Raw genomic sequence first — 13649 nt, forward strand, 5'->3', positions numbered from 1 at the left:
AGTTCAAAGTCCGGCTAAAAAATGTTTGCTATCAGTAATTCCTTTTGTTTTACATATGAGTATCTTTTAGTCTGTGTTACATGCGTAACTGACTGTGATATTTTATACTTGTGTTGAAATGTTGTTATCCGTTCTGTAAGTGGAACCTTGGGTCTGTTGAATTGGAAATAAATAAATAAAAAAATAAAAATAAAATAAACGTCTAACATTAATTCATGACCGTCTTAGACAAGCAGAAGCTTTCGATGTATTGAAATGAACCTAACATTTGAATTACCACATTATACAATTCTCTCTGATGTTGAATTAAATCCACTTTAGAATGGGTCTGTCTCGTGATAATAACATATTTCATAATAAACGTCCTACTAACATTTTACATTGCTTCAATATAGGAATTGGCCATCTGCCTCCATCGTACTCAGACACATTCCCTTCACCTTTGTTGATTTGGGGGATTTTTAGAGTTTCATTTTGTTACCCTTTTGCTGTCTCTTTTGTGATCCTAATTTAATCTTCCTTCTTAATATCGTGATTGTGTCTCCTAAATGTATTTCTAAGTATATTATGTTTATAAAAGGTATTCCTGCAATTATTGGACCTACCCCATATAGCAAATATGATATTTTTACAAAAGAAAACTTACTCGGCAGAATTAAAGTTAAATGTTGTTAACTCTGCTAAGGAACCCGGCAATCGGGACAGCATGTAAAATTGAATAGAAGTCCGTTATACAATTGCGCCTGATTATGATGGCTGTGGATAGGATACAAACGCAAATATATAGTGCATTTAACATAAAATAATTGTATGTACTGTACAGTTTCTATATTAGTTCAAGAATAAATTATCTGTTTTCCCTAATAGGTCTTTTGTAATGCAATAGGGGCTTTCATGTGCGGCCTATTTTTAGGAATAAACCACTGATGAAGACTAACTGAACGAAATGGTCATACAGTAAATCAGAATGTTATTTTTTTGTGACTTTCTGCATCGTAACACTAAATTAAAAATATCTTTTCCTCATTTTGTACTTGTAGTATTTATTGATTTTTAATTATCAAACTTTGAAAATGTGTCTTTGTTACTATTATGATTTTGGATTGGACACCCGTAATGGGCAACTTTAAAATGTATTAGTTTTAAAAATCATAGTCTTATCAAATACTTAACATCTGCAAAACAATTTATGTACGACATTTCGTCTGTATTTTTTCTTGATATTACAAAGTTATCCGTCAACATACGGATAGGGTATAAAGTAACACTGCACGATATTCTACACTACCCCATCATCCGTTCAGTATTCTGCCGGGATATTTGAATTGTAAGAAGCTATGTTCAGTCACTCATGACGATTTAAGGTAATGCATTCTTCCTGATTTAGGCTGATCTACCCACAAATGGATATAAGTAGAGCAATGGCCCGCTAGCCAATCACTTGCCCATCATACTTCCGGTATGATGATGAACATTTATAAGACTAACTAGAAAATCGTAAAAAATATAAGCTATGTACAATTATACATGACCATTTAAGGTAAGGAATGATACATGATGAAGTTTGATCCTCCCAAAAAAAATTATAGGCTGTGCACAATTATACATGACCATTTAAGGTAAGGAATTTCTGCACGATTCAGATGTATCCTCCCAAAAACACTATAAGTAGACGGGCGACCCGCTAGCAGATCCACACCGGTTACAGATTCCTACAGCTTGTGTGTTCAATTGACGTCCAGCAACTAGGTAAGTATGAATATTACATCATTTTGAACTGGTCACAGCCAATAGTTTAGAAATGCTACATCATGATTCTGAATTAAGAACTTATTGTTCAGTCAAAAAGAGACCGAGTTTTGTTCGGGTAAACTGGGCCCCTATTAATGAAATCGATCTCATAGTCGCGAATGGATTCTGTAGTCAAAGTCTTTCAAAAATTCTTTCAAAACCTGAACAAAATGTGAGTGTTTTTTTTTAAAATAATCACAGGAACAAGAAATACTTGAGTTTGAGCATGAAATTAGTTTCATGAATACGGTCCATGGTATATTTATCGAATATCTTTTGTACGATTTAAAAGCAACACTATGCTATCAATACAATATCTGTAAAAGAAATTATATCTTTTTATGCTATTATCTTTGTAGCTATTTTTTCATTTCTTAATTAAGCTCGGCTTTTCGGATGATAACACCTTGAGTCCGCAAGCAATACAAACAATACCAGTTTTCACTTCTAATATTAGTAGGTTGTTACTCATAATGCATTTTTTTTACATCTGTATGTCTATCTTTTTTAATGTAATTGCAATCAGTCGTGGGACCCACTTTCTGGTCATGGCTCTGCCGGTTGTAATTGTCAATTGTGATTGTAAATATAAAAGTCATGTCCAGTCCAGGGCGGGGTTCATTAGTGATGCACAGTTATGCTCTGATCTCTATCTATATCTGAACACATCATTTCTAAATGCTATCTTTCAATATTTGTTTAAGGGAATACTCTTACTGTTATTTGTGGATATATACCTAAACCCAAACATAAGTAGTGACCAGTATCTATCAGACAACTTAAAGATAGGTAACATGAATATTTGTTCACTGTTAAACAAAACTTATCTCATTGACATTTACTATGGCAACTGTGACATTCTATGCGGGTTAGTGAGACTCATCTTAATTCATTAGTTGGTGTTGCTGACATCCATACTGAATTTGTTTCAACAGTCTTTCGTATGGACAGACAGCATATGCTAAGAATAACAGAATTTCCAAACGTATATTATACCTGGAATCTGATGATGGTTTTCTAGACCGAGATTAAATTGCAAAAAAAACAAATGTTTGAAATGCTTGTAGGATGCTTATATAAGGCTCCAAATTCTTTAGTTAACTACTGAAATAGCTTAGATGAAGTTTTTACACAAAAAAAAACCACTTTTATCCAAATAAACCAGAATATGTTGAATTTGACCCTTAACCCTTACTTAAAAATGATTAATGATAAAGTATGGAATAAAGAACATTATCAATCTGTAAACGTTGAATATTACGCGCGGGAGTAATTTACGCTTATGACGCGGAGCTGGATTGTCCGCGTAAATTTTCCCCGCGCTTATGGTTTCGTCGATAGTTGATAAATTGAAAATTCAGTTGTCATTCCCCGAGTGTCCAAGTATCTTCGTAAAATGTCTCGCTGCCTTTATAGGTCCATTGAAGATTGCATACTTTGCAATCTGTGCCTTCTGTTCTGGGGTATAATGAACGGAGACTCTCCTCTTTCTTTTTCTTCTTCTTCTTCTTCTTCTTCTTCTTCTTCTTCTTCTTCTTCTTCTTCTTCTTCTTCTTCTTCTTCTTCTTCTTCTTCTTCTTCTTCTTTTTTTTCTTCTTCTTCTTCTTCTTCTTCTTCTTCTTCTTCTTCTTCTTTTTTATCGGTATTTTTGTTAGGTAATTTAGGATTGATATGTTTCTTCAAATGACAAAATTCGAATGTTTTCTAGTGCACACAAAAATAAGACACACACATACACATGAATATAGTTCACCTTTATTTTCATCTGTCCAATGACCAATCGGTACGCATACGTAACATGTACTTATGATCAGTAGCTACTAGTATTTTTACCTGTACACGTTTTGTAAAGTAAGGGATATATACTCGTACGCCCATACAGATATACCTTGAGACAGACGGACAGACATACATACATTTAGACAGACATACATAATTTAGACGGACATACATACATTTAGACAGACATACATAATTTAGACAGATATACATAATTTAGACAAACATACATACATTTATACAGACATACATACATTTAGACAGACATACATACATTTAGACAGACATACATAATCTAGACAGATATACATACATTTAGACAGACATACATAATTTAGACATACATACATTGAGAGAGACAGACAGACAGACAGACGCATCAACTTTTGTGCAAACCAGTCTGAATGACACCATAATTCTAAATAATTTTAAATATAACAGGGAATTGATTTAAGTGAAAAACAACTATTATTATTACATCACTGCAAAAATCTTGGAACGGGAAACCAAAAATGATATGCATGCATGCACACTTATATATCAATGTATAATTCTAAAAGCTTGATATGCCAGCTAAAAATGTAAATTGATTGAAGAACTTTATTAGAAAAAGATGATTGTAGAGAAGGGCTGACAACAGGAAGTAGTTGTCTATTTTATTCTAGTATGCATGCATGTTCAGATGTACATGTATATATATATACGCGTTGTTGTATATTTCTTTGACACATGGTATACATTCACATTGATATAGACATATATTGACATAAATTGTGATACAGCATTTTAACTTGCATGCTATCACACATAATGATATTGTGTAGTACATGTTCATGTTTTACCATATATAATTCTAACCCTAATTAATGACAATTGTTAAATGTATTTTAGTATATATTATGGCTTAGGTAGTACCTGGTGTGGCCAAGACAAAACAAAAAATGTGTTGGGCTGCATTTTGGGTATGCACGAGTTATTTGCACGTATGTTATTTCATTTCATCATATTTTAATAAGTAGGATTGAACAGCAGGATAGGCATATATAAGTTCTCTCCTTAGGTTGACATGACAGGGATAAAGATGAAACGGTCAGTAAGAAAATATGGATGCAAATTATATATTATAAGTAGCAAAAATCCCCCGTCTATATATAGCAGATGGTATAGGGGAGATAAATCCATGTACAAATGTATGTTTCAATTACATATAAATAGTTAATGTATATTTTGAGCTATACAATGCTCTTATTAAAAAGTCAATCAGAATTAATTAGTAATAGGCAAGCAATGCCCTAATGATATATTAAACAATTTTATTTTTATCTTTATGCAATTCATTAATACCCCCTGTTCATACCCTGCTGCTGTTACACAAAGTAGTTAAAAGTATAGAACCATGTAGTATCAATATATATCATTGCTTGTATGTTATACATCCAGGACACCATTTTAACAAGTTCAGTTTAAACAGGTGACTTATTTGACAAGGTCTTGTTTACAAAAGTCATAATTCTGTATAGGATGCCGCAATGTGACATTAGTTAATTTTTTATTATGTACTAATTTATATAAAACACAGGTTTTCATTCAGGTTCTCTTGTCTGTTGAAAATAAAATAAACACAAACACAAACAGCACAACCATATAATAACACCATAACATACCAGATATATACAGTTTTATTTTATTATATTACAATATTTCACCACTATATCTTCTTACATTTTCAAGATGAATTTTAAGTATTCGTTTCGAGAGAAAGAATATCAAATATACAAAGATACAATGTATGGATTCTCAAATTTTGGTATATTTAGTTTTTTTAAATCGGAAAGAATGATGACTTTCCCAGAAAGTATGCTGTATAGTTTCAATTTCTGTGTAACACGTATTACATATATTATCGTTCAAAACACCAATAGTTTTTCAAGTAATTGTTTAGTGGGAGAATGTGATTTTGTTACCGGTATTGGAGCCACTGTAGTGTTATATCAGTTGTACTATTAAAAGGAATGCTAAACAATCGTTCCAGCCTATGTTTCTAAAACTCTCTTTTAATTTCCATTTTATTTCAGCTGTATTCGCACATATATTTTTATTATTTAGGGTAACATACATGTCTTTACAACCTTTCTTGCTTTTCATAATTACATTGATATGGTGTGGTATAAATGGTATTTCAACAGTGTTAAATTAAACTTCAAGTGTCTATATCTTTGCTTAATTGATTGGCATATACTTTGATAAAGTAAGAAGTTTTCCGAAACGATATTGAATTTTAGTTTGCAAAGGTTAGAAAAGAATTATCTTGGTCTGGTAGATCAAACTCATTTTAACACCCATCTCAAACCATTTTTTAAAGAAAAAAGACCTATTATCAATGCAGAAAATTGGATTATACTATATAGGAAAAGTAAGAAACTGTTCAATATTTAGGGCTTTTCACCAACAGGTGAAAATACCTATTTGTTTTGTTCTGTTTATTCTTCTTCTTCTCAAGACCAACTTTTCTAAATAGTTATAGGTATGTACATGATATTTTGTCAGGTTGTAGGTAATAGTTTGAAGATGTCATGGCCAAATTTTGAAGATATTCAAAAATTCAATAAGGCCGCCTTGACCTTTAAAGCGATTTTATTCACCTTTTTTAAACAGCCATATATCCTTAACTATAAATGGTACTGTATTTATACTATAATATATTGATAGAGTGTAGTCGTGGCCCATGCCATGTGATGAGGACAAAGGTCAAGTTTAAATCCTCGCCATGGGGTCAAACGTCACCTATTTTTAAAACTTTTTCATTTTTCACTTTTTGTTGTTGTTGAAAAACTGTTATTGTTGTGGATAGGAAATGTCCATCCGATCAATTTGATGTATTTTTTCTGTAACATTTACTGTTAACGTCATATATCTTACAAAGTATATCTGACTACATTTGTCAAACTAATAGGCTTGATGTGTAATCTCACTCACAGCAAAACTTAACATTGAAAGTGATGCTTTTATGTATAGTGTCATGATCACTCTGCTAATAAGTATTGATACTGGTGTATCTATCTGCACAACATCTCTGGTATTCGGCTTGACTGGATGGAATTTATGAGTGTACTATTCTATAACCTGTTCTAACTATTTCATACTTACATGAATATTCTATTATGCTTTGATAAATATTTTTTTATGAAAATCAACTCTAATAATATATAATAATAGCTACAATTTCCTATATGAATCCATATCATATTCTGAAATTTTACAAAATCTTTATTTCTTGGTAACTTATCCTATATATCCAGTGGGTGGATGGCCAATGTGTTTATACACAGGGACCTTTGGGCCTGAATCCCTTGGATTTTATGCAGGATGGGTTGTCAATAAATATACATGATTTATTTAATTGTTTATATGTAAAACAAACAGAAAATGATTGAATAAAAGTTGTAAAATGTTCATTTCACAAGCTTAATTGGATTTATATCCCCTGCACTGTTTTATTGGATTGTTATTACAGAGTATATGTAATATTTGTAAATAAGTTTGGAAAGGACTTAAATATACCTAGCCTGATATCCAATCCAATTGACATATATAAAGTCAAATCTGTTGAAATGAACGTCATATGACGTTCATTATTTCCTTTGATCTTTTGAAAAGCCGACAATATTACTAACAAACTTTAACGATCTCCTTCTCCGATTCTGCCAGTGCAATATTAACCAAAATTAGTACATGCATTCCTTTTGGCCCTAACGAACTTATGAATATCTCCTCAAATTCTACTCAGTCAATATTAACCAAAATGGTACAACAATTCGTCTGCGGCTCTTTATGGCCAGCACCATCACAGATTAGGTAATCATTTACAATGTATTATGATATATGAGTCAAAGTTTAATATGAATAGATAGTGCAATGTGCAGTTATTTGTACAAAATGGGCTAACTGAAAGAAAATCTAAATACGAGTTACCTCCTTTTGGATTCTATATTTAGACTTATGTAAAAAGCCCGTCAAATTGTTATCAACAATTTATAGTTTTATTTTGCATTTGTGTTTCTTCTGAAATATCTACCCATGTCTGAAATACATTTTCCATGAAGGTATTTTTGGTCGTCAATTTTTTAATGAAGTCAGTACCAACATCTGATATGTTGATTGCCTGAAAATGTTGTGCTAATAAAGTACTGGTCCAACATTTATCATTATTCTTGATTAATCTTCTTATCCTTGTAGACTTAAGGCAAGTTATAAAATTCCTGATATTTATTATTTTCAGACCCCCATTTTCATAGCTTTGGACTATAGTGTCTCTTTTAGATAGGGCGCTATATCAAATGCTGTATATTATATTACTATTTTATAACAATGCCTGTAATAAGATGCATATATTTAGATCACTCAAACACAAACTTATAGAAATAATATACAAGTCTTCTGGAATATAACTGAATGTAATTATTATAAATTAAGATTAATTAGTGAACCCAGAAAACAACCTGTTCATTATGCAATACCCCAAAACATTGAAGATATATGTCCTTTTTTTTTTTAAATATGAAGGGACTATATTTTTTAACATAATATTATGTCAATTTCGATATCGTGCAAGTCAATTGAACTCTGGTCTCTTTAGAGACCATCTTATTGATAATCCCTCTTGCGTATGTGGTTATGATATTGAAGGTGTGATTTGTGCATTACCCTAGAATCATGACTAAAGGAAAACAATAAACAATATCTGTGTCTCATTAACAGCTTGACATCCATTTAAATCTACATTTATTTTTAATATACTGACTAAATGAAGTAGTCACTTAAGTGGAGATCCTAATTCAGCTATTCGTGTATATAGATGTGTGTTTGGGGGGGGGGGCGGGGGGGAGAAGGGGTCGTGCGTGCGTGCGTGTGTCCTCGTTGACTTGGTTAGCACGTAGTTCTGGTGTATACAGACTTTCAGTGCTGCAAGTCAAATTAAAACCTGGAGTGGGAGTGATGATGGTTGACTAGTAGCTAGAAATCAGTAAATAGTACACATTGTATTCCTAGCAGATGTTTATGATAAAAAGTAAATATGTTAATCAGTTAATTTAATATTAAAACCCTGTTATTATTCTATGCTTAATAAACCAATTATAAGTATACATACATAAACATACATACACAAAGTGGAATAACATCAGAATATTTCCGTTTTACTTGCACACTAAATGAATACTAGCTAATTTGCTTCCAGATTTATTTCTTATGTTCCAAACCAATGTTAATATTCCTAGTTCAGAGTCTGCTATTGTTTGAAATGTACCGTCAGGGCTTGTAAAGGCTTTGTCTGTTGCCCAATTCCTTTTAAATCTGATTTATTTTATAAAATAGTTCGAAATAAAAATCATTACAACGTTTAAATGATAAAAAAACCTTTATTGATTATTTGTTTGTTTTACAGGTTGAATATAATATGGCTGCTCCATGGCGGAACGTTGTCCCAGCTACTGAAGATGTGATAGACATCACAGCTAATGTACGTTTATTACACATTGATGTTGTTAAGTCTCTTATATGTATTAACTATGTCACTCCATATATACTTTCATGCACTTTAGTCCTTACCTTGCAGCAGCACTACAAGTTCAGTAAATTATTCTGTAGGCGGAAATGTGTGTGTGAACCACAGGAAACTGTACATTTAGAACCCAGATAGAGAAATGAGTTTTGTGACCATGAAAATAATAAAAATCAGTCAAAATTTGAACTTTAATGTTTACATTGATTCTATCATTGGGTATATGACGTTAATTGTGATCATACGACCAACTGATTTCAGATATATATTTGTCAAAAACTGACATCGGAATACTATTTTGAAAAACAGCAAAATAATAGAATTTAAGATATATATGCTTAAGATGAAAGCACTATTGGCTTATCTCAACAGCAATAAATACGTTTATTTAAAATGGATTGAAATATGTATCTTTCTGTATTTAACTGTCATACAAAACCAACTTTACTTTAACAGAGTAAAACTTCATAATTTGTCAACATGACTGATTCGGTGTTATTCTTTGGCCAAATTGAACGATATGCCAATTAATTCATCTTATAGATAAAAACAACTAAACTGACAATTAATTAAACAGAGGTAAACATGTTGTATTTAGGCAAAGCAAATTATCCCTAGGGCAAATCCCAATAAAAATAACCATTTTTGTTGTTCTGAATCGTGGAAGGTCAGTCGAAAGTGCAATGGGTGAGGTTTTCTCCATAACAGTTTGGAAACATTTGTCAATAAATCTTACCTCAACTTGCTTTTGCAGTAAGTGGTGCATGCACAGAGGGTAGATATAAAATGCTTTAACGCCTTTGTTTTAGCAACATAAAAGACGCAACGTTGTGTCTTTTTCAACCAATAGAAATATTTTGCTCACTGTATTTTCTTTTTTTCAGCTTCAACCTGCGACTGGAATTTTCCTAGATGCAGGAGATTTCGAGATGTTTGAATCGATTTCAAGCATTAAGCAGGTCGTACAAGGGACTAACTACGTCATCAAGGTGAGAATTTAGTATAGAATGTACGACAATGAAAGGTTGATCGCAATCATCAATTGGAAAAACGGAGACACTCAACTCCTCCGTTAGTCCATAAAATTAAAATATAAACACGTGTTTCAATCAACAACAACAAATCCGATCCACCCATTTACACGCGAATCGAACGAATGAAATGCATAACGTAGATCACTAATGAAGTATAGCTTACATCATGACTTACATTGTATCTCTTTATAATAAAACAACATCTAACATTTGATAAACTTAAAATACATTGTATGCCTATTTTCGTTCTGTTTATGTTAACTTCTGTACTACTTATTCAACGTGAATTCCACACTCAAATAAAGAATTATTAAAAACATAAGATACTGTCTACACAATGTAGCCTACCTTAAAGTACACGGAACTCCCATTTCTATTTAGCAAAAGATCCAACTTGACGAGGGTAGTGTATATTTCTTAACAAATATTTGAAGTTTGTCAATATATAGGTGTCTTAATGTAAATGTGTAGTCTTAATCCATGGCTGTATGTGAAAGGCTTTACTCTATCAAGGAAAACACTCATGATAAAATGATCGTGTTCTTCATAAAGAAATGTGGTGACGGGTGAGTGGTACTGCAGGCGTAAATGTTGTTGGGGTCAGTCATACGTAGCCATCAGTAAGGTAGGGGGTTTTGGGTGGCGCGGTGGATAGCTCGCTCGACTTTCACGGAGACAGCCGGGGTCTTTTGCAATAATATAACCCGTTTCTTTACTTGTCATTGTACTTCAATATATGGAACCATTGTGATATGTATGGATGTAATTTAAGTTTTGACTTTCTATTTGGACACAGGTCCGCATCAGTCCAGAAGATACGGGCTACATCCACATGAAGACATATGTGGCACTACCCATTAACAACCAAGGCCCTGTTATTACAGGCATCCAGCAAAACAAAACTCTCAACGATCCGATTGAGTCATTCAATTAGCCATATCTGTATGGCCATTGTTTCGTGATCAACTATAAACATTTTTAAAAGAAAACAATGTCAAATGCTTTAGATTCGAATAAACAAATACATAAACTGTATAACATAAGGTAATTGAATATGAATTTGTTGTAAAACTATTTGGAAAATAAAGAAGTATGCTTATTCTGTAAATCATAGAGATTTGATTTGTCATTTGGCATGTTGTCGCAATGATGGTTAAACCAGGCTTAGAAGACGACATGTTTAAGCGGATTTGTATAAAGATATAAACAAGTATTATGCGTGCATATCTCATTTATATGTTGATGTGTATATAAACAACACGAGACCTATTGCCGCCTTTTATTTACATTTGTTATTGAATTGTGACATCTCTTATAATATATGTAGATATTTATAAATCATGACACTTACATGCAATATTCTGTTAATGTTAAAATATGTCGGAAGACAATACAAGCAATTATATTAATTTTAGGAAAAATAAGAACTTACATCCCATTAAAGGTCATTTGGTATCTCTGCTTACAGTATCAAGAAATGCAGTTTCAATAATATACATGTATACAATGTATGTATGGAATGTTATTGTAACTTCCAATATACATGTATATAATATATGTATGGAATGTTATTGTAGCTTCCACTATACATGTATACAATATATGTACAACGTTATTGTAGCTTTCAATATACATGTATACAATGTATTTATGGAACGTTATTGTACCTTTTAATATACATGTATACAATGTATGTATGGAACGCTATTGTAACTTCCAATAAACATGTATACAATGTATGTATGAAATGTTATTGTAACTTTCAATATACATTTATACAATGTATGTATGGAACGTTATTGTACCTTTCAATATACATGTATACAATGTATGTATTGAACGTTATTGTAACTTTCAATATACATTTATACAATGAATGTATGGAACGTTATTGTACCTATCAATATACATGTATGCAATGTATGTATGAAATGTTATTGTAACTTTTAATATACATGTATACAATGTATGTATGGAACGTTATTGTCACTTCCAATATACATGTATATAATGTATGTATGGAACGTTATTGTAACTTTCAATATACATGTATACAATGTATATATGGAAGGTTATTGTAACTTCCAATATACATTTATACAATGTATGTATGGAACGTTATTGTAACTTCCAATATACATTTATACAATGTATGTATGGAATGTTATTGTAACTTTCAATATACATTTATACAATGTATGTATGGAACGTTTTTGTAACTTTTAATATACATGTATACAATGTATGTATGGAACGTTATTGTAACTTCCAATATTCATTTATACAATGTATGTATGGAACGTTATTGTAACTTTAAATATACATTTATACAATGTATGTATGGAACGTTATTGTAACTTTCAATATACATGTATACCATGTATGTATGGAACGTTATTGTAACTTTCAATTTATTAATATATAACTAAAGGAATTCAAGTAGCGACCAAAGAGGACAGACTGTACGTTTCGGACACCTAAATCTGTTTGTTATTAATGTGAAAGTAAACCAAACGGTGTGTTACTGTTATCTATGAACTCTTTACTGTTTTAAGATTCATCTGGAATTGTATTTGATGCCGTTACCGCCGTATAAACTGTAATATAGGCGATACTAGCATGCATACTAAGACTCGCTCACTCTTGCTCACCGCCATCTTTTTTTCACGGACTCCAACAAGACTCATATTTGAATTTTACAATTTGTATCATCTTATTCTTGTGAATATGTCGCACGCTGACTCTGACAAGACAAATAAAAGGGAAATTTAGCGACTCTCCTTTAGTTTAAACATATTTTATTGTACAAATATACAAATGGATCGGACAACAAGTTATTAAAACTTAATAGAGTCCTCTCCGCAATACATAATGTTAAGTTAGTGTATATGCTTTTGGGGAAAGGGAAATAGATAAGGTGGAGAAGGAAAGGTGGGGTTGGAGGGGGCAGGGGTGATGGAGGGGAGGGGTGTTACCTAGAAAAGTAAACGTGTAAACAGAAAAATCGATCCGCATTTGAATAAATTATAAATTATACAAATTTCATGACATGCATCCTGGTATAGTAATTTCAAAATGAACAGAATCAATGTAACAAATAAATCAGGCAAAATAATGTCATACAATTTCATAAACACATATAACAACTTACACATAAATAAAAATAGAAAAGTAATAAATAAAAATAGAAAAGTAATTATAACTATCAAAACCTATTGCTGGATTTGATGTAATGATGCACATGTCTAAAGATACTTATGTTGTTTTCTACCGAAAGTTAACTACAGTCGAACCTCGTTATCTCGAAGTCGACGGGGTCGTGGGAAAACTTCGAGTTATCCGAGTATTCGCGTTATGCGGGTTGATAGATTTGGTATGAAATTTGCTGTTGGGACATAGCACTAGCAGTTGTTGGTTTTATTAATAGTTAATGCTTTTAATCAATCGATAAATTATATACGTAATCAATATAACAAATACAGCTA

The 13649-nt window shown here is 31.8% G+C and overlaps 1 protein-coding gene across 1 annotated transcript; it reads left to right on the forward strand.

Moving 5' to 3' along the window:
* Window positions 1–1643: 1643 nt before the first annotated feature.
* Window positions 1644–11272, forward strand: LOC110453298 (cystatin-A-like). The gene is made up of 4 exons (XM_021502185.1): window positions 1644–1749; window positions 9014–9088; window positions 10015–10119; window positions 10961–11272. Exons 2-4 carry the CDS (start codon window positions 9026–9028, stop codon window positions 11096–11098), a joined length of 306 nt encoding a protein of 101 aa, XP_021357860.1. The 5' UTR covers window positions 1644–1749; window positions 9014–9025; the 3' UTR covers window positions 11099–11272.
* The last annotated feature ends 2377 nt before the right edge of the window (window positions 11273–13649 follow it).

The sequence above is a fragment of the Mizuhopecten yessoensis genome, unplaced genomic scaffold (assembly GCF_002113885.1).
Source record: "Mizuhopecten yessoensis strain PY_sf001 unplaced genomic scaffold, ASM211388v2 scaffold7251, whole genome shotgun sequence".
NCBI lineage: Eukaryota > Metazoa > Mollusca > Bivalvia > Pectinida > Pectinidae > Mizuhopecten > Mizuhopecten yessoensis.

What these genes read in the sequence shown, in the direction of transcription:
- LOC110453298 (XM_021502185.1), top strand. Translation starts at nt 9,026, where the DNA reads ATGGCTGCTCCATGGCGGAACGTTGTCCCAGCTACTGAAGATGTGATA. An exon ending in TGATAGACATCACAGCTAAT is followed by an intron (nt 9,089 to 10,014) that starts GTACGTTTATTA and finishes TCTTTTTTTCAG; the next exon opens with CTTCAACCTGCGACTGGAAT. An exon ending in GGACTAACTACGTCATCAAG is followed by an intron (nt 10,120 to 10,960) that starts GTGAGAATTTAG and finishes ATTTGGACACAG; the next exon opens with GTCCGCATCAGTCCAGAAGA.